At 34.4% G+C, this 22777-nt stretch overlaps 1 protein-coding gene and 1 long non-coding RNA gene across 4 annotated transcripts in view; one reads left to right on the forward strand and one right to left on the reverse strand.

The window, feature by feature from the left end:
* LOC143237688 (uncharacterized) overlaps positions 1–22777 on the reverse strand; it is a 38590-nt gene continuing 15813 nt past the window's right edge. The window contains exons 1-2 of one of the 2 annotated variants that reach the window (XR_013020193.1): positions 12928–13134; positions 1–137 (exon numbers count right to left, since the gene is read on the reverse strand). This is a non-coding gene — a long non-coding RNA (uncharacterized LOC143237688). Of the gene's footprint in view, positions 138–12927; positions 13135–22777 lie in introns of those variants that run through there. The other variant, XR_013020194.1, reaches the window with a different exon arrangement.
* LOC143237686 (uncharacterized) lies at positions 1096–19063 on the forward strand. Of its 2 annotated transcripts, XM_076477208.1 has the most exons (3): positions 1096–1240; positions 15480–15685; positions 17473–19063. In XM_076477208.1, the coding sequence occupies exons 2-3, from the start codon at positions 15659–15661 to the stop codon at positions 18844–18846; spliced, it is 1401 nt and encodes a 466-aa protein (XP_076333323.1). In that variant the 5' UTR covers positions 1096–1240; positions 15480–15658; the 3' UTR covers positions 18847–19063. The 2 variants fall into 2 exon arrangements, with proteins under 2 accessions (XP_076333323.1, XP_076333324.1); XM_076477209.1 differs by lacking the exon at positions 1096–1240 and having other exon boundaries at positions 15395–15685.

Here is a 22777-nt window from a genome sequence, read left to right on the forward strand (position 1 = left end):
GAAAAGAAGAACAAAATTGACTTTATTAATAAATAAGCTCATTACTAGTACAGTGGTAAGTTTCCAGATTTGCAACGCTAAAATCAGCGGTTCGATTCCCCCTCGGTTGACTCAGTAGTTAGCTCGATGTGGCTTTGCTATAAGAAAAACACACACATTAATACATAAATGAATGTAATTTCTTATTTTAATTTATTGACTTCTTTGAAAAGCATGATGATGGATGCAGTGCTTCTTAGTTCTGTATTAATGGGCAAACAAGGTTCCGTTTTTATGTTCTGAGGGAAGCAAAATGTAAGTATTAAGCAATCGTATAAATACGATCTCGAGGTTTGTTTTAATAATCCAAATTTCGATTTATCAGTCAGTATTACAGGGACCCGACATGGCCAGGTGGTTAAGGCATTCGACTCGTAATTCGAAAGGTGCGGGTTCGAATCCCCGTCACACCAAACATGCTCGCCCTTTCAGCCTTGGGGGAGTTATAACGTTACGGTTAATCCCACTACTCATTGGTAAAAAAGTAGCCCAAGAATGGCGGTGGGTGGTGATGTTCAGCTGCCTTCCCTCTAGTCTTACACTGCTAAATTAGGGACGGCTAGCACAGATAGCCCTCGAGTAGCTTTGTGCGAAATTCCAAAAAACAAAAAACAAACAAACTCTAGCCTTACATTGCTAAATTAGGGACGGCTAGCGCACATAGTTTTCGTGTAGCTTTGCGCAAAATTCAAAACAAAGCAAACCAGCACTACAGTATCAAGAAAAGTAATTACTGCTATAATAATACGAATTACTTTAAAAGCAATTTCATATATTGTATTGAATATTTAGCATACAATAATTATATGGTAATATTTGAAACAATGTGTTATTCGATAATTAGTAGTATTTATTTACACTTTGCTATTACAACGAAGGTAATTTTCTTAATGAGCTTGAAATTATTAATAACCGTCTTCCTCTTCCATAAATACGCTCTAGTTTTGCTTGAGTAGAAACTTTTTACTTCATGATAGGCTTTGACTGTTACCGAATGAGATTGTTGTTTCACATGATCGCCTGCTACAGAGAGGTAAATAACAGGGTATGTCTGGTACGTATTCGTGCTACCGTTGATAGTTGGTACCGGTCTAAGTTAGAATATAATATACACAATAAGAAAAGGCAGAGACTTACATTAATCACGAAGGAAAAATATTTTGCAGTCAAAGACTTGTGGAAATGGAGTTGGTGGTTACAGGTATAGTTTAGTCTTAGGCTAAATTAAACATAAAACTTTTTTTAAATTTTGTTTAATGGCGTAAATATGCCCAAATTTGGGACGAAACGTATTAAACAGAATTAGAGCTATCATAAATCGTCGTTCATTGGTTGTTTATTCCATAAGATATGGTTTTAAAGATTGTAGTTTGTTTGTTATAGCTCAAATAAGTACAAGAAGCTATCTGCACTCAATCTACTACGTGGAATCAGACCTTGGAATTTAGTGTTGTAAGTCCGAAAACTGATTGCTGACCAACTGGGGGACAAATATTATAATGAATTTCAGACTTGAGAAGGTGCCTGTTGTGTTAAGTGTTAGATTTACTTAAATGTAAAAAGTCACGAATATGATCTACTGATGACATTGCTGATAAATGGAAAGTGGAGAAAATTTGTTAATTATATGACTATTATACTTTTATAAACTCGTTAACTATTTTAAATAATCTGTAAGCTAAGATTATATTTTAATTTAAGGTGATGACTATTATACTTTTATAAACTCATTAACTATTTTAAATAATCTGTAAGCTGAGATTATATTTTAAGTTAAGGTGAAAACCCTTATTTTAGCATCGAAGAGAAAATTTATTATTATAAGTATAAAAACAGACTTGAATAGCGTAAGCCATCACAACTTTCTGAGTCTAGAAAGCCCTAAAAGTATCGACCTGAGGGCGTTCCTTGGATCAATTTGTAAAATAAATAGCTTACATACAAATAATAAAACTGATTAAAATGTATTTTACTTTAAATGAAATTTCGTTTTACCAAGTAAATGATTTAATCAAACACAAAAACTGTAATGCATTACTCCTGGTGATCTATATAACTTTTTGCAGTGGATGTTTTTCACCTTTTATTTATAGCATGGAACGATTCATATCATACAATCCTTGACAGCGAATAAGGGATTTTATTAAAATATCTCAATAGATGCTTGAATTCCCATTTCTGTCATAGAAAGACTGATCTCACATTGTCCTCGCAGTGAATATATTTGACCTCATGGGGAATCTTAGGGAACGTTCGCATACACACACACACACACATTATAAAATAATGTGTAGGGACAATAAGAGATCTATTGGTCCATATAGGCTATTCCTTCCTCTAAACTAAACAAAGACTATTAGATAAAAACAAAACCTCAAAGCCAGTCCTTCTTATTCATACAGTTATAAAACTCTCTTTTAAACTGTTATAAAAATAAAACACTCTAAGCTGAAGATAACTCCTACCTTGCCTAAATTTATATTTGTATCCTCTGATGCTTCTGTTCTAGCTGTTAAGTATGAAAAAATATAATGCATGAACAGTATCAGTTCCCTGAACAATCTTAAACACCGCGATTAGATTCGCTCTAATTTTTTTTTTTTTTGCTTCAAAAGAAAACAGCTTCAGATACTTTAACCTCTCTTCGTTTGGCAACCACTTCTTCCCAGGAACCATTCTAGTAGCCCTCCTCTGAACCCTTTCCAGCACTTCCGTGCCCTTTCCAAGAACGAACACAGTATTCCAAATGTGGCCTAACCAGTTACATGTACAATGAAATTATAACATCTTTAAATTTGTATTTAGTATTTCTGTAGATACAACCCAAAATTTCTATTTCCCCTATCACTAGCAAAACACACTTCATGGATGGCTTAAGAGAATGATCAATTATTAGAATGAACAAAAGCAAATATCAAAGTAATGTTAATAATTCTGTATACATTTTATCATGTATTATTATTTGAATTCAGTATAAAATGTTCAGGAAAGGGTGTTGTACCCTTATATGGTATAATCAAACGTAGGAAGGTACCTATTTGCAAAGTATACTGAATGTATATGTTTATAATTTACTGCACAAAGTCGTTCATAAGCTGACAAATCTAACCTGTATATATCAGTAAAGTTGAAGTGAAGCATCGTTTAACACGTGTACCACATGCTATTTATCACGTATTCAAACTTACACTTTTAGAGACATTAATTCTGGATGAACAGGACAGCTTTCAATCATGATAAAAAATTTACAACACGTACTACATTATAAAATGTAATACTTCTCACTACAAAGATGCACCTCTTCTAAAATTACGTCACCACTTAGCTTGAGCCAAGGCCGGATTTGGCTCTTTTAGTTTCCCCATGCAATACTGCGATACTGGAGGCCTTTTTCCTAGGATGATACAGAATTGAAACCATCTTCTTTAGGAATTCGAAGCATCTTGATGCTAGAGGTCCCCATGTAATTGTGGGTTGCACTTCCTCTAAATCCGGTACTGCCTTAAGAACATAATGAGGGGAATCTGTAGTGCTAAGTTTAATCCAAATATCACTTTGTTTAGAGTTAGCTTATAATATGTTATATATCAGGTCATCCCACAAGTAATGTCGGAAATGTTAATACAGAAAGTGCATCATCATTTCTGTCTTTGTAGAAGGCTTTAATGACTAAAATATGCAGTAATACATGTATACAAATGTACAGACAAATAAAAGGAACTAACCTAATTACACGTTTTCAGATCATTAATCGGATAAATCCTTACAAAGACGGATGTGTATAATGAGCACATTAGGCATATAATGCTTTATGAGTTTAAAAAAGGCAATAGTGCAGCGGAAACTACATGAAACATTCAAGGTGTTTATAGTATGGAGTCTCTCAATGAAAGAAAATGTCGAAGGTGGTTTCAGAAGTTCAGATCAGGTGACTACAGCTTAAATGATGCGCCACGTTCAGGTTGTCCTGTTGAGTTTAATGATTACTTGCTGCTGGCTGCATTTAATGAAGATTGTGCTGTAACAGTTGAAGAACTAGCACAGAAGCTTAATTCAACCCATTCAACTATTCGCCGTTATCTGCAACAGCTTGGAAAGGTGTCAAAACTTGGAAAATGGGTTATCCCTATGATTTGACAGAACCCAACCTTAGAACAAGAGTGGACATTTGCACTTCTCTGCACTCTCTTGAACGTAACTCAGGTTAGTGATTGGAAAAGAAAAATAGATATTTTATAAAAATGTTAAGGGCTGCAGACAATGGTTCAGTGCAGGTAAACTGGCTAAAGCACAGCCCAAAGTGGACCTCCATCCTTGGAAAGTCTTGTTAAGCGTTTGGTGGCATATTGTTCGTGTGATCCACTTTGAGTTGCTGCCACTCAATGTACCGATTACATCAGACTTCTATTGTTAACAGTTAGAGCGCTTGAATGTTGCACTAAAATAAAAGAGGTTTGCTTTGATCAATCGCAAAGGTGTTGTGTTACACCAGGATAATGCACGGCCTCATACAGCAAGGATCACATCTGCAAAGGTTGAAGAATTAGATTGGGAATAACTTCCACATCCTTCTTATTCTCTAGACCTTACCCCATCTGATTATCATCTATTCCGAAGTTTGTAGAATTATCTTGATGAAAAAGAGCTTGGAACATATGAAGATGTCAAAACTACCCTCTCTACATTTTTTTTTCTCCAAACCACAATAATTTTATAGATTTGGCATTCAGAAGCTTGTGAATCGTTGGCAGGAAGTAGTTAATAATAATGGAACATACATTATTGATTAAATAACATTAAAAGCTTTTGAACTCCTTTCTCTTTTTCTGAACCTAAAATCGGACATTACTTAAGAGATGACCTGATAGTATAAGTTGAAGTAGTAGCCAATGTATTGTTAACCCAAATGTCCATTAGACTAATGTTATGGACAAAGTATAGACAGTATATTGGGAAAGGAGCTGTTTTCACCTGTATTTGGTTGTTTCTAATATGACTTACTGCTATAAACAGACAATGTAACAAATTTAGTGACTGTACATATAAAAATAACAGACGGTGGCGTAAAGTGAAATTAGTCTGAGCTCTGTTTTTTGGTTTTGATAAGCCCCCCGCTAGTACAGCGGTATGTCTCTGGATTTACAACGCTAAAATCAGGGGTTCAATTTCCCTCTGTGGGCTGAGCAGATAGCCCTTTGTGGCTTTGCTGTACGAAAAAACACACACACTGGTTTTGATAAAATACACCAAAAACTCTCACTTTAAGGCTAGGTAAGTATTGATTAAAATCACATTCTTCCTATACGTAGGAAAATTTAGTATGTTTACAAATAAAGTTTCAAAGAGAAAATACATTTTGTGTACAATATTTTCACTCACAGCTTCAATCTTATTGATAATATAGCTTCTAACTCTTCCATATGGTCAGTTATTAGTGAAACATTTAGTGTTAAAATTTGAAGTTTATAAAATTTTCAGTTATGATTTTATGGTTAAGAGAAAAAAGTTGTTGTAATTCTGATTTTGCATCAGCACATCTTGGCTGGTAGTACATGGTACCTTGAAACAAGCAGAGCCACAGAAAACACTGAAACCATATTTTGATTTTATAACATATGTATAAATGTTCAGGAGGGTTTTATATAACAGAAAATTAAGTTAGGCATTTTCCTTAAAGTTGGTCGAATGAATGTTGGAAGATAAAAATATCCTAGATTAAGTTAGTGAAATTTTATTTTTGGTGTTATATTACTTTAAAACGTGATATGATTATCTTGATCCAGGTTATTTGATAGCATGCAGTGATAGAATTAAAATATTTTTCAAAACGATTTTGCAATATTAATATATATATAATTTATGTAATATATATTTATTTATCAGTGTTTATTTTGTCTGTTTTTGTGCCAGTTAGGCATACTTTTTGGCTGTTATATGTTTAACTGATATCTAATACAAATATAATTCTGTTACTAACTACAAAGAATTGTGTTTTTAATTATACCCTTCTACTATAACATTCACTAAAAACAAAAACAAAGACGATGGCTACATTTCATTTAAGCTTAAAAATTGGCACAACTTTCTTTTTTGCTCTCATTGTTTAAGTTCCAGAAACAATTATTCTTTATCACGTGACATCTGTAAGTATGTAAAGGCTCCACCTTTAACGTCACGAATCATATATATGTTAGTAAACAGACACGTACACGAAGAGGCACACATGCAGTATTCGGGTAGAAATCGCGATTAGAAATAGGTGTGGTGTTACTTGTGTTCTGAGTTCCAAGGATAGAAACGCCTATCTAATTCTAACATAACACATTAGACTGAAGTTAGAAAAAACAACACTAAAAACATTTCATTTTATTGTGAAAAACGTGTATAATCTGTGACTATAATATTTTTAAATTTTAACCTATAAACTAAATTGAAAAGTTAAATGATTATCAGAAAATTAAAGAGGCACTGTTTCGTTTCGTATACGTTTGTTTGTTTGTTTTTGAATTTCGCACAAAGCTACTCGAGGGCTATCTGTGCTAGCAGTCCCTAATTTAGCAGTGTAAGACTAGAGGGAAGGCAGCTAGTCATCACCACCCACCGCCAAAGCTACTCGAGGGCTATCTGTGCTAGCCGTCCCTAATTTAGCAGTGTAAGACTAGAGGGAAGGCAGCTAGTCATCACTACCCACCGCCAACTCTTTGGCTACTCTTTTACCAACGAATAGTGGGATTGACCGTCACATTATAACGCCCCCACGGCTGGGAGGGCGAGCATGTTTAGCGCGACGCGGGCGCGAACCCGCGACCCTCGGATTACGAGTCGCACGCCTTACGCGCTAGGCCATGCCGGGCCCATTTTGTATACATTTACACATTATCAGATAGTGAATATGCTTCCTCTAAATGTTTATTAAATCTTTTACAGGTCAAATTATTTCCTTTCCTGGATTATTTTTTTTAATAGAAAGGCAATCCATGCGTTCAGGTTTTTATACCAGTTTTTTTATCAATTAAAATCAAGTCCGAATCCAGACCGTTACTACAATAAGAACAATCTTTTTGAGTAATCAATCAATCAGCATATTAGCAGACGATAAGTAGAATTCAAACTAGTGAGTAATTAGTGTTTAACAGTAAAAATAGTAATTAATTAGTTGAAGTATTAGGTGAACCATTTAGGCAAAAGTGACAAAGAACGATTAACCTGTGTTGTTGTTGTTTTGAATTAAGCACAAAGCTACTCAATGGGCTATCTGTGCTCTGCCCATCACGGGTATAGAAAGCCGGTTTTTAGCTTTGTAAGTCCGCAGACATACCGCTGAGCCACTGGGGGGCTATTAACCTGTGAGCCACTAGTACTGTCTGCACTTTAGCATTTTAAATGTGTACTGAGATTGGTCGAAACTCGACCTGAGACCCAGCTCATTTCAGCTTTTGCGTCTCAAACGCTACTTTTATCAATTTTCAATTTATTGATTAGGAAGACTGAAATTACAACAAATAATTAGGCAGAATTTAGAATAACGTGTTCTACATTTAAACTATCAGTACTTAGTATTTATACTAACTAGTTTTAAATGTAAACCATTGGGTATATTTTTCAAACAATGCAGTCTCGTGTTCTTCTATAGGCGAAAGTTTGATGTAAATTATGAAGTGTGAGAAGCATGAATCATTGGCGTATAATGTATCTTAAGAGTACATCAAAGAAAGTATGAAGTTATTGGCCTTTAAATGTAATTTTATTGTGATATTTTGGAAAGAAAAATTGAAGTTATTTAAGAATAGTATATATTTTATGCTTGAAAAATTATATACAATTGAATTGAAAGGAAGGGCGTATAAAATTTCCACAAAAGCAACAAACTTTAATTGGAGTCGTCCACGTGTCGTTAAATAAGAACTTTTAAAGTACAGTTCATATCCATAAGAATATTCAAAACAAGTGTAAAGTTCAGATAATATCGTTATACGTTACTGTAGTGTTAAAATAATGTTATGGGGTGACATTAGTAACACTAGTATAATTCTATTAATATACAATAGTGTCCATAAAAGGTTGCCATAACGTTATTAACACTGTCTACTGCTACTAAAAGCTTTACAGTAATGGTACTAACAGTCCACTGCAGCAGTGCCACTATCTTATTATTCTGGTATTCAAGGGCATACAGTGATGTGTGATAGTCGTGCACAAATAAAGATAAAATAAATTAGTGGAGGTGAAGTTGAACACATAGAACTAACAGTAATTTAAATAACTTGTAAAAACTGAACTAGATGAATGGTAAAAAGTTAATTCGGAGTTCAAATTGTACTTAAAATTAAAAAAAATAAATCGCATGATCCAGCAGTAGCTCATTCTATACTTTTAAATCTAACATACAAAAGTCAGTGAAATAGCACGTTACTGCTACTCTTAACTTTTCAGAGTTGAAACTAATCCTGAATCCTTCTTAAAAAACTGCTTTCACAATTCACATTCGCTTTGTAGTTGGCTTATGTCTTGACGGAGTTCTAGGAATTTGAGGGAAATACATTTGTGAGAAAATTTCTGGATACTTTCAATAAAAACGACACCAAATGTTGTCGCAAATGTATTTCCTTCAAATTCCTAGAACTCCGTCAATACATAAGCCAAACTACAAAGCGAATGTGAATTGTGAAAGCAGTTTTTTAAGAAGGATTCAGGATTATTTTCAACTGAAAAGTTAAGAGTAGCAGTAACGTGCTATTTCACTGTACATGATAGATCATGATAGCACTGAACGTGAAAACAAACAAACCATTACTGCGTCGTATGTTAACCTTGATTCCTGTAGTGATGGGTGTGCATGCTTATAGATGACAGGATGGAAGGTTGACACTACTTTGCCATATTAGCAAAAAAACACGCTATACATATTTCGATAGATAGTGGACCATGTTGTCCACCAAAACGTGTAAAGCGTGTTTTTTGGCTAGTATGGCAAAATAGTGTCAACCTTCTATCCTGTCATCTATGAGCATGCACATCCATCACTACAGGAATGAAAGTTAACATATGACGCAGTAATGGTTTGTTTGTTTTCACGTTCAATGCTACATTATGAGCTATCACGTACTTTGCCCATCACGCGTATCGAAACTCAATTTTTAATTTTCAAGTTTATAGAATTACGGATAGGCAACTGGCAGGGATCAGTTTTTTCGTGTTGTTTTCCTATAACATAAAGCTACACAATAGACTATTAACATTTCGTCCATATTGAGGAATCAAACCTCAAAATTTAGCATCTTTAAGAGACTTTACTGTCTACGTATAAATTTTGCACATCAACCAACATCTATCTCAGCTGCTCCACAAACTTTTGTAGTTGCTCAGAGATATTCAGAGTATTTGTAAAAATGCCGTTATAATTCCGAGTATTAGGTTTGAGCTCACAAGCGCGGTTAGCATATGCTATAAAGCGAGGACTGCTTTTTCGCTAAAATATTAGATGGACGAAGAGAAAGTGAATTACGAATCTTCACTACACTCAATATATAACAAAACTCGGTAATCATTAGACTGTTAAAGGTCATTCCTTAATCAGTATGAATTTGTGTTGGTACTCCAAAGCAAGATACTCACTGTTAATTGAATTTGTAAATATTTTAATTAATGACCCGACAGGTGGACAAAGTTCAACTGCTTTTGTAAACTAGCCAATTACAACCACGATTTATTGGTTACAATTATTCGTTTCTTGGCGGAATTTGACAGTACGAAGGTTTGTTGTACGCGGCCAGTTCTTAGTCTAAGTTACATATGCAGTGCAGTGTGTGCACCACCTCTCCACACAATTAGAGGAATGTATCCATAAAAAAACATTTCTATAGGTTATCTGTAAGGGAAAGTTATCTTCTCGTAATTCCAATTTTCACACAGAAGAATCTCATTTCTCAGAAACTTCAGAACTATTCTGAATCACTGTTCGAGATCTGCGTTTGTGCATATCGTATTAATGGTAAAGTGAAACCCTCTGTTCCATACTCTACTCACTTATCTCTGAAAGTCATATTTCAGTCTGTTGGACAGCGGGTACTGCTTATCTAAATTTTGAACCTTCAGCTGATCCTTCATCATTGTTATAATCAACATCTAAAAATCGTTGAAAGTATCATTAATTGCAAAGTCTGCCTTCATGAATGTAACTTATATAGCATCTTTAGTTTACACAGAAAGTTTGAGAAACATACAAAAACTCACCTACTGGTGAGGAACCTTATATGCATGGCCACGTTACTGATCCAGTCGATGTTGTGTAATGAAATTATTGTTTTGTAACGTCCTTATCCAATGAGCGATTATTATATTTGGTTCTAGCTAATAAGTAATTTCAACAACGCACGATCTATTCTGACAACACATCTTCTGATATGCAAATATAAGAGAATGGTAGGTACTTTAAGGTAGTTTTTCTATGTTCACTAGTTATTACATTTTGCGGAATATTTTATTGTTTTAAACTTTCTACAAAAAGCTGCACAAGGCTACTTGCTGTTAACTGTTCCTAGTTTTGAAACGAAAGACTAAAACTAGTCAAGAATTTCGTCATCATTTCTCGACAACTTTAGTCTGATTGAATACTGGAATCTGGCCACTACTTTTATAGTATTTTAATGACTCCAAAGTGCGGAATATGTTTTGGAGACATTGGGATGCAAGTTATGAACCCTCAATTTTGCAACTGGGGTACGCTAATCACAAGCTACGTCCAGCCCCAGCAGAAGTTGGTTTAAATTGTATATACTACAATATGCTTATAGTAAATTCAATGAGTTTTCACAGCCTCCGTTCTTCTTATATGTTTCAATTTCAGTAAACACAGAAAAAGTTATGAATATCTTAGAAAATATGGCTACAAAGAATGTAAAGTATGACAAAAATCCAAAATGTTTGTTTTTATTAGTTGTAGGCTGTAGTCAATTAAATATATGTCTTGTAAAGTTTACATGCCTTTACATTAGAGTAGATTTTTTACTGTTGTATGTGCAGTAGCCTAAATTATAGAATAAAGCACGAAGACTAATTGATTTAGGATTAAGCACAAATTTACACAAAAAGGGGACTTTGTAGCTTGCCCACCACAGTTATCGAAACCCAGCTTCTAGCGGTGTGAGTCCGTAGACATCGCATTGTGCAACTTGCAACACAAAGATATCATCTACACACATATACAAAATTTCCATAGCAGGCCTTGTAGTATGGATTCTTTGGGACACTTCAAAGTAGTTGAGGTATTACGTGGGTAAAGTTGCATGGTGCAAAATCCGTGAATGTTTTTTCCAAGTGCTGAGAGGATCCTTGTTTCCTTTTCTTTCATTTTCTAATCCAACTCCTCCCGATCTTGTGTATAAGACCAGTAACTATTTATGTTGAAAACTTGACAGCTGTTGTTTTTCAATGGTTACAAAGCAACTAGTGATGATGCCTAAGAATGTTTGCTGAGGATGACAAAATATTACTTGTGTATTGCACAAAAATGAAATTCATCATCAATATTATATATATTGTCGTATTTTTGTTTGAATTTTTATGATTGGGGATACAGGTTACTTAGCACATAGTAACAGAATATCTAAATATAAAGTTCCAGTGCTAGAGACAAGATGTGCAACTGATGGTAAACAATAGTGACTCAAATTTGATTTTTCTTTCACTGCAGTTCTGCCACTATTGACAAAGATAAAATCCACTTTTAGTTTTCAGATTGGTGTTCTCCTTTATAAATTACTGATATACCACGAGATCTAGTAGTATCTCTAAGAGTAAAAATATTAAATCACAACTCCATTCAACGTCACGTATTTGAACGGCAATGTACTAAATTGTTCAACTAATGACCATCCCTTGAAAGAAAACAGACACGTGCATGCTCTGTTTCAGAGGCCAAACCTGATGTTGGATATAAATAATTAAGCTAATGGACTGAGCAAAGTTTACACTTTCATCTTGCCTTCCTCTATTTGCCTGTTGTTAACCATCCGACTGCTATTAATGGTGTGGTAATATCATAATACAAAACTTGTACTGATATTAATACTGCTAAAATGGAATGTCGATGAATGGCAAGAATTAACACAAGGCTTAACAAAAATGTCAACCTTGTGGTAGGGTGTATCTTTTAAATCCATAACCCATCTTAGCTATTTGCTCTTTTATTTCATTGATATGGCTAGTGTATAGATTCATGTGTATTCACAGGGAAGATAGCCTGCACCACCAGTGACTAGTTTCTCTACAACTGTAAAACCATCTCTTCCTTTTCTCTCTTAGGCCCGGCATGGCCAGGTGGGTTAAGGCGTTCGACTCGTAATCCGTGGGTCGCGGGTTTGAATCTCCGTCGCACCAAACATGCTCGCCCTTTCAGTTGTGGGGGCGTTATAATGTGACGGTCAATCTCACTATTCGTCGGTAAAAGAGTATCCTAAGAGTTGGCGGTGGGTGGTGATGACTAGCTGCCTTCCCTCTAGTCTTACACTGCTAAATTAGGGACGGCTAGCGCAGATAACCCTCGAGTACCTTTGCGCGAAATTCAAACAAACAAACAAACAATAGAAAATATAATAAATAAATGCTTAAATATTTACGGAATAAATGTTGTTATAGAAATTGTAAGGCAAAACTTATAAAATAATGTAAAAGTCTATCTCAGTTTAATGTTATAATTATCAAATATTTGATAATTAACCAGGGGATCTGAATTGTAAATGCATGTTATACACATTCTACTGTATATTTTGGCCTTAATAAATCGTGTTTCAGTTCGTGAATGTAAAATCAATAACAGAGTTCAACGAATCTAAAACTGCCCACGAGTCACACTTAGGCATCCAAAAAGAATCTGGATTTTTTACTCACATGAAGAGCCACCAGATAAATGGAAGCCAACCAATCACAATAGATTTTTGCAAATAGGCTTCGAGTGTCAGAAAAAGTCAAGAGGAATGAGGAAGAGTTTCCGAATTTCCGGTAAGTTGATCAGATATCTGAACAGGGCAGATCGCTGTCCATCACATAAACAGACGACCATTATCCGACAGTTCTGACTCTCCCCAGTCATAGGATACAGTCTCTGAAAATGAATCATATGTTCATAAACAACTTAAACATTGCGTCAGTGCAAAGACAGTTAAAACCAGTCTCAACAAGCCTAACCTGTATTCTAGCTGCCGAAGGAGTAGCATTCCAGTCATAGTAAAGTATATAAAAAATGACCATGAGCGACTGGAAGAAGACATCTATTGTGCAACATGTACAGAAATATTCTTTGTTCATAGGGGCTCCACTTCACACATTTAAACAAAACCTGGAAACATATTTCTCATATTTTCAAAGAGGAATGTGGTAGTAGTAGAAAAGTGCTATGAGCAAGTATAAGAAATGAGAATTGATGACCACGTTGAATTTACAACTATACGTTATAGTGGTCACGTTCTTTTTTGTTACCATATGCAGATATACTTGGTCCTGACTTTAGTCTTATGGGTGATAATAATGTCCATCCAGACAATGTTAAATTGATCAATATATTTCTGAAAGATAAAGAAAATGTTCGAATGAGGTGGCCATCTTGTTTACTGGACTTCAATGCTGTCAAAACATCTGAAGTGGAATGTTCTTGGGAGACGCATCACTTTTCATATCTTGATTTTAAACAGAATGATGCTCTAAAGAGAGCTTTTCTGTAGGAAGAGTAGAAGAGAACTGAAGACTTTATCAACATTTTGATTTGTTCTGTAATATTGGTGCTTGACTGTCTGTGCTTTTTTGTGATTACTATATTCCAGATCTGTAAAGATGTAAAACTAAATTTACTGGTTATTTATTTTTGAGCATAGGCTGAATGACAATAATTTAAAGTTCAGACTGTATGACTGATTGTCAGGTATTTGATTTGCATAAAATTAAACGCAAAAGCGAATGATATTATTTCTAAATACTGGATTTGGCCTATCATAGTTATAATATTACAAATTTTGACGATTTTTAAGTTTTTCGAGCAGCATGTTAGTTTGATTCAGGCATTAGAACATTAAGTCTCTTTTCAGTCTTTAACTCCTTTTTCAGGTATAATCATGAGAAATAAATAGCAAGCATTTGCAGTTAAAGTAATTAATTATGTATATCCATAAGATAAGAAATTAATATATTAATAGAATAAACAATACAATTTTCTATCGGTCTTGCTGTTGAAATTAAATTTCCCCACGAAATAACAATAAAATCTTCTAAATATAAATGATTTATATTAAACTATAAATAATACAAATAATTAGCACAGAATAAAAAATGTATATTCTAGAAGTAATGCATTGAGTTAATTGAAATGTGAAAATGAAATTGTCATTAATACATTTCTCGCTGCTTTAGTGTTACAAGCCCATAACTCTATTTCCACAAATACGCTAATCATTTGGACAATATGAGCATATGCATGTAAATTCATTGTTGAAAATGTCATAAACATGTAAATGCGGTCTGTACTAATTTTGATATAAAAGTATGAACATGTCACTATAATCACTACCAGTGTTGACATAAATTAGAGAATATATGTAGACAGTAATTTATAATGGTAGTACAAACAAGTTGAACACAATATGTAACTATTATTAATGAAGACATAAATACACTCTGCTCTTTCAGTTATAGGACATTATAATTTTGACGGATAATCTAGGCATCAGTGCTGCTTAGTGGGTCTTCTCCTTCGGTTAGCAGTTTTAAATAGGCATGAGTGTACCTGAACCATGGAGATCTCTGCACACTTAACCCATTTGTGAAGTTACGTTTATGTTGTTTGAACACTAAAATCAGGGGTTCGATTTCCCTCGGCGGACTCAGCAGATAGCCCGACGTGGCTTTGCTCTAAGAAAACACACACACGTTTAGGTTCAAATTATCAAATACTAGTTGCTCATTTATAACAACATGAACGATTGAAATAACTAAATATATTTTAACGTTAAAATTGCTTTAATAGTTATAAAGAGATTTATTTTTGAAATATTTTAGTTTATTTATAACTTGCTTGTTTGTTTAGAATTAAGCACAAAGCTACACAGTGGGCTATCTGTGCTCTGCCTACCAAGGGGATCGAAACCTGGTTTTTGCGGTGTGAGTCCGCGTCATACTGTATAACTTGAATAGCATGTTAATACTAGCCTAGAAATTATAAAAATAGTTTGTACGAATTCTTTATGGAAATGGTCACATCCAACTGACTTGAATCAATGATAATACATTAATTTAAAAAAAAATACAGTTCGTATTAGTTTAGTTAGCAATAATACACCCCCAATAACGTGTCACCACAATCCTTTGGTTGCTTAGGGACATGTTAGTAGCGATACCCAGGTGTTTAGGATTGTATGTTGGTAATAGGAACAAACCGTGATTTATCGTTACAGTTAATTCTTGTTGCACTATGCAAGGTCAATAGACGTTCGGCTCTGACGACCAACCGACCTTCAGTTTTTGGTCACAAACTTCAACATTATATAAAGGTGGAGAACGCCTCGATATTCGGTCTTAAAACATACCTGTTCTTTCTCGGTATAACAGAAGGAGTGTTTTATCTGTTAACGAGATGTGGAAACAACAAGTATCAGCTAAAGTAAGTAGTAGCTTTGTCTTGCAAATAATCTTGTTTCTCACAAATCTGTAATGCACATGCACGTGTATTTAGATTGACCAATAACTATACCTTTGAACTTATGACACATTGGTATTCATCAGAGAATCTCATAATTTTTGGCGGATTCATATACATGCATACAAAAAGCTAATAGGTGTTTAAGTATTGTAAAGATTCTTGAATATAGAAGTATACTATGATAACGTAATATTAAAGTGGCAAACGACGATTTATAATCATAATGAAGTGAGTTAATTTTAGGAGAACATAGTACATGTTTGCTAACTTATTATTCAGTTACGATAAGCTAAAAACATTAAAATGGGGGTTGGGACCTTCAAAATATACTGAATGCAAGGTGTTTGTCGAGGACTATCAGGTGACTGAGCTGCTGTTCTTTTCTTCTGCTTTTGTAAAAGAGAATGTTAGCACTATTTTTGAGACAATCATTCTACCTGTAAGAAGTATTGAAATTTACACGAGTCATGTAGGTGTCAACCCTTCAATAATAAGTAAAAAGGCTGAGAGATTAGAAACAAAGTTTCAGAACTAGGCGATATTTTCTCCAAGGTTTTAATGAAGATAAAAAAATATTAAATATGCGGTTGTGTCTCTTTCATTTTTGATAAGTCAGTAGAGAGCAGGCAAGATGCTTTAAGGAACGCAATATTTTTACTATTTTCAAAGGGAGTGATACGAGTTTCCGTAAAATTATAAGTCGGCTATTTTACAGTTGTAGCAGAAAAAAATATAAAATTTGAAAACAGGAGCTTTAGTAGTCACCAAAAGGAAATTTTGTCTTATTAAGTTTGGAAGGATAGGATTTTAGTATTCATGTGGATGATAAAAAAAAAACCCTGCAGGTTTGGTGTCCTCAGATTTTCAAAAGAATATTTGATAAGATGTTACACAAAAAATAAGCTAAGGAAGTGACGTCGGCGAACGTTAGCAAAAAGCAAGTTAATTCTGTTAAAGGGTAGCTGGGATTCCAGCAAAACTGGAAATGTGTGTTTAAGGAAAGAGATCACGTTATTTATGTCAATGACGTTAATAGAGACAATAGTCGAGTTAAGAAAGAATATTTTTTACAAATCAAGCAAATGGTTTAGTTGCAATATTGAGGGTAACACAGAAAAATTTGGTTTCTATAAAATGAAATCAGTTGTACACAGTTTGCTTAAAATTTAAGAGATGCTCATTAAAAAGTGAGAAAAAGTCACATGAATCTCAGAAATGAAGAATAAGGTGCTTTTGTTAAAATTAGATCAACATTCTTGTGGATGGTTATGTGTTCTGGCAAATACGGTTGATTTGATTGTTGTTAAGCTCAAAGCTATGCAATGGGTTATCTGTGCTCTGCACACTATGGGCATCGAAACTGGGATTTTAGCAGTGTCGTAAGCCTGTTTGGGGGTAAATATGACAGTGAGAACATGAATTGTAATTGCGTGAATCCCTTCGTACAATATACCTATTCAATTAAATGACAAAGCAACTCATTTTGCCTTTTTTAATAATTTTTATTTATAAACAGAACTTATGAGTACTTGATTTAAACATGGAATATTGATTTTGATGTGCGTGAAATTTTTATATTAATTCCTGTTAGGCCACTTAACGCTTTTGTTACTTTCTGTTTGGGTGTAGAACCATCAAGCTCTAATAAAAGCAAAATAATATTTTACTTTTATAGATATTAGGTTTCTACTTAAGAATGTGATATTTATAATGTTTCTTACATCTGTATTTGCTTGTGTGTTGTTTAGACTTCTTTTCTCGTCATCGTTTTTCTGGTGTGTGTAAGAGCCGCTGCAACTGAAGATACTATACCTGTCCCCGTCTTTCCACGAAGATTATCTTTACATTCTGGTAAATTGGATATTCTCCAGGCAGAAGAGAGCCAGGCTCCGAGATTACGTTTAGACGTCAATAGTGGAAAAAATCAGGATGGGTCGTTTCGGGAAGAGCGCCGCCAATCAGATGGAGGAACATTAGGGACATACGGGTACTATGATGACAATGGTAAACTTGTGTTACGTCACTATGTGAACGACAAATTTGGATACCGTGTTTTAAGTGAATATAGGCCTTATGAACCTTTAGTGAAAGCACAGCCAACAAATAAACCTGCACAAGAAAGCAGTGTTCATGATGAATTTGAAGAGGAAGAAGATCCCCCTACACCACTGCCACCTCTTGACGATAAAGAGTTCGCCAAAAATCTGGATGTAAAGAAAGATGATAAAGGAAATTTTGAAAGCAACAAAAATAAATTTGGACACGATATTTCTCCTTATAATCCATTTCAACTCTTGTTCAAAAATAAGGTGGATCCATTATACACTTCAGCTACTGAAAACAACAAAACGGAAACTAGTTCCAACACTAAAAATCTAACATTTTCCTCTCCGATCGTCTCAGAATCAAACAATTCTTTTAATACTCCCCCCTTTGTTCATCCTCCCCGCTTTTACTTTCAAGAACATTTAGCCAATAAGGCATATGATTCTGATTTTTACAATCCTTATGAAGGTAAAAATGTGCCCCTGTTTGAGCATGGCCACAATCGTCTATACCTCCATGGTAGAAAACCCTATAGATACAATCCTTATGATTATCACCATAATCATTTCTTTGAGTACCCCTACTCCTTTCATCACCGAAAACCATTACACTTTGAAACACAAATGTCAGATTATGGGTCATTCAATGCTGTAAAACCAGTACATAAAAACAAAATCAAAGGAGTTCGTCTGGTTAAAGGACAGATAGTATTAATCAATGATGATTTTCCATTCCAGGTGGATCAAGGTGATGGTCACTTTAAATCGAAGGAAGAGTCCTCAGTAAATCAGACGAACACCGAATTTTCAAAGACAATCCCTCTTTCCCCCTTACATTCACAGACTAAATCCAGTAACCGTACAGATACTTCCAAACAAAAGAAAAAACAAGCTCTTAAAAGCAAGCAAGAATTTGTTTTTCCAAACTTTTACTCGCCTGAATATTTCGAACCTTTCAGCAGTTCCATTCGTCCTTTTGGCTTCGATAACTTTAGGTATAACCGTCCGTCATTCGGTTTCGCTTCACTTCACCATCCATATCTTACACGATCACGATATGAAAATACTAACAAGTAATCACTTACTTCCCATATGCAGATTTATTTAGCAAATAAGCATCAGCTTTGGGAAAATATATCTTTTCTTCTTTTCTGTTTTATACCTGGAATTATTATTGTTTTCACCATTCTTTCTTCTTATCATTTCAATTACCAAAATGAAATACGGTTTCTTATATTTTTGATTGGTGTAACGTTTATGTTGAATTTATCTATTAAAATAGCATGAAGCTTTATTTCTAGGTTCACGTTTTTACTAATTCACTAATTTCTGTGGAATATTATTATTCATTATAATTTTAATCACGTGTTAATTGATTTAGTAAAAAAATGTTTTAGACAAGTAAATTTAAAATTTGTAAACAATTAAAATGCCTATTTCATATTTTATCTATTTTTAGAAGCCAAAGCAACACAGTAAGAATTAAAAACAATAATAGCACATGTAAAACCTGTATATTTTAAAGAAAATGGTATAATATAGGTTAAATTCAGATTGATAAAGACATTTCTTCCCACATATACAGTAAACATGCTTTAAATTACCAGCCATATTATTCATTGCTTTGTAGTGTCATCTAGCGGAGGCTTTTTAACTGTAACATTTTATACGCCATGACGATTAGTTCATAAGCAGAGTGATACTCACGTTGAGAAAACGTAGTGGAATGAAATTCAAATTCTTTATAATGAGAATATACAAGCTAAATTTTTTTTTATTTTTAATATTTTTTCATGCTTAGTTTGATTTAAAGAAAATCGAACTATCACTTGATATTTTTACTAACATTATTAATACACTTGAAGATTATTTAATATAAAAACGCATTCTTTATGCGACACACCTAAATACGTTTATTTGAAAGTACTTAAATACAAAGATTGTATCAATAGTTCTATACTAATGGCAATGAATGGAAAATAAAGTTGGATTTTGCTGAGGAATAGATAGATAGAATAGTTCATCCAGTAAAACCTCTGACTAATAGGTGGTACTAGTATCGTCGTGAAGTACTGAATTACCCATCTATATTGTTTTGATTTTTGTCTCTCATTACAATGATTATATAGTTATATAAGAGCTGAAAAGTGTGGTATATTGAAGCTACTGCTTTATTTTTGGAAATTATTATGTGGAAAAGATAAATAACTCATACATGGGTGCCCGCAGGAAGATGCAAGCGGTGGCTTTGCTGTCCTTACATTTCACAAAGAAGTTACACGTATTATGATGTAAACTTAAAATCGTAGCTAAAACAATTATTTTTCATAATTTTATTGAAACTGTAAATTTGTGTTTGCGTTTACACAGATATTCTTTTGTCTGTTGACATACACTATAAAAGTTGAGCTCATATGTTTATGGTTTGCCCCACCTCTGAAATATTTATATGGATGTCCATACTTATATTAATATAGAATCACTGTGGTAAGAAAAACATATCTAAACAGTACATCATCCATTGTCATATCAAGCTTAGCCTTATTCTTTCGATGAGATTGGAGTTATTCTGGATTGTCTTTTTCACCTTGCACTATTACTATTGGTACATTATTGAACTTTATTAAATTGTGTTGCATTTATTATTGCTTTAGTTTTATTTCTTGCACTATTCTATATCTTGTGTTACTGGTGTGTTAGATGGATTTCAGTTTACCTATTAGGACGGACCGCTGATACTTGGTTGATCAGTCCTAAGTCTTATTCTCACTCTGGTGATGATTCAAAGAAATCCAAGTTACATGTTTCACATAGGTCTGGCATGGCCAAGCGCGTAAGGCGTGCGACTCGTAATTCGCGGGTTCGCGCCCGCGTCGCGCTAAACATGCTCGCCCTCCCAGCCGTGGGGGCGTTATAATGTGGCGGTTAATCCCACTATTCGTTAATTAAAGAGTAGCCCAAGAGTTGGCGGTGGGTGGTGATGACTAGCTGCCTTCCCTCTAGTCTTACACTGCTAAATTAGGGACGGCTAGCACAGATAGCCCTCGAGTAGCTTTGTGCGAAATTCCAAAACAAACATGTTTCACAGTAATTCTGCTTCATGGACTGGTTTATCATACTCTGTTCATTACCACATCTTCTTCCTACAGCCTACATATACCAATGTTGCATCTACTTATACTCCTGACGACCACGTTCTGTTTTTCCTGTTATAGGCCCTTTCATTGTTGTCCTCATGTCTACTGTCTCGCCATTCCTACAATTTTCTTGTTCTTTCCGATCTATGAATATCAGCTCTTTACTTGCTCCCACTCTTTCAATTTGTCTGTTTGGAATTTCGTGCAAAGCTACACGAGGGTTATCTGTGATAGCCAGTCCCTAATTTAGCAGTGTAAGACTAGACGGAAGGCAGCTAGTCATCACCATCCACCGCCAACTCTTTACCAATGAATACTGGGATTGACCGTACCAGCATAACAACCCCACGGCTGAAAGGGCGAGCATGTTTGGTGTGATTGGGATTCGAAACCGTGATCCTCAGATAACTAGTTAAGATCCGTAACCACCTGGCCATGTTGGTTCTGACTTTCTCGAATGAGTCCTTAATTCTTTTCTTTCAAACCCCTTTCACCAAATCTTTAAATATTGTCTTCAAACTGATATCTAGTAGGTTGCACTCACCTGTAACAACACGACTCTTAACGCCGGTAACCCAAATTTGTTTGGTGTTCTTAATACCAAAATAGATCTATTTAATCTTGGATGTAACACTACTCTTCAGAAACTTGATCCTCCTTATTTATACAGCAGATCTTGCCAAGTTGACAACTTCTTTTCTCCTGTGTTATCCGTTGTGTGGGTCTGATCATCTCGGAGGGAAAAAAGTAATTTCAGAACTGCTTATAGAAGAGGTTTCAACCACACAGGTAATGCTCTTTAAAATGCTAATGGTCACACCTATGTGGTTCGAGTAATAGCAGAGAACAGTAACGTGATCAATTATTTACTTTCTCATGGTGCTTCTATCTATCGGAAGTGTTATCTAATAGAAATCTCCCATTCATCTGCATCTCACACACTATTATGAAAAGTTGTTTGGGCTACAATATTCATCCCACTGCAAAATATCCAAAATCAACCTATTTGTTCACAGTGTCGAAGTTCTGGTCTTCTTTATCAGCACACCCAATTAAATGTATCTCCAATTTACGACATCTGTCAATTATATCTTCCCACCTATTCCTACAGTTGTCATGGAAAGCCTTCCCCAAATTCTAATAATTATTCGTTTGTGGCGCAAGTTCTCTCGACTGATATCATTACGCCTCCTGCTAATTTCATATTTACCATTGACAACATTATTTATTTTTGTTACTGCTGTCCTCCAAGATACTTCTCCATTTTAACGTGTTTTTTGTACTTAATAGTGTAACAAATATTGTAAAAAACTCTCTTTTGCCTCAACATGCAGGCCATTTATTTGGGACTTAACTCTCCTTTTAGTTTTTAATGCCTATGAGAACTAGTGAAGACAACATTTTAAATTTCTCATTTGTTAACATTTCTTCCTTTCTTATCAATCATCCAATTATAGAAATATTGTTGATTCAACGATTTCATTGTTCTTAATGAAACCTTGTTTAGGCCCACAAAAAGTGTAATATTATCTGACTATAATTTAAATCGTGGTTATCACTTGATAGGAGCTTACAGAGAATTTTGATATATTCTTGTTTCAGTCTTCATTTTCTGAGAACAGAATTATCACTATTTATTTCCTTTATCGAATCATAATTTTTTCCTCGAGATATTTTTACCAATTTGGTCAAAAACATTCACAGCTATCTTCAGGTTTGTTATCAACTATCATACAAGAACGTTTTTAGTTCCAGTCTCACTTATGCAGATTTTCGGAGTCACTGTTAACCTTCCCTTCTCATAACCGTCCAGTATTATATTCTTTCCCTGATATCAATTTTGCTTTTGCTAATTTCATCTCTCTCATATT

The sequence above is a fragment of the Tachypleus tridentatus genome, chromosome 13, assembly GCF_004210375.1.
Source record: "Tachypleus tridentatus isolate NWPU-2018 chromosome 13, ASM421037v1, whole genome shotgun sequence".
NCBI classification, from domain to species: Eukaryota; Metazoa; Arthropoda; class Merostomata; order Xiphosura; family Limulidae; genus Tachypleus; species Tachypleus tridentatus.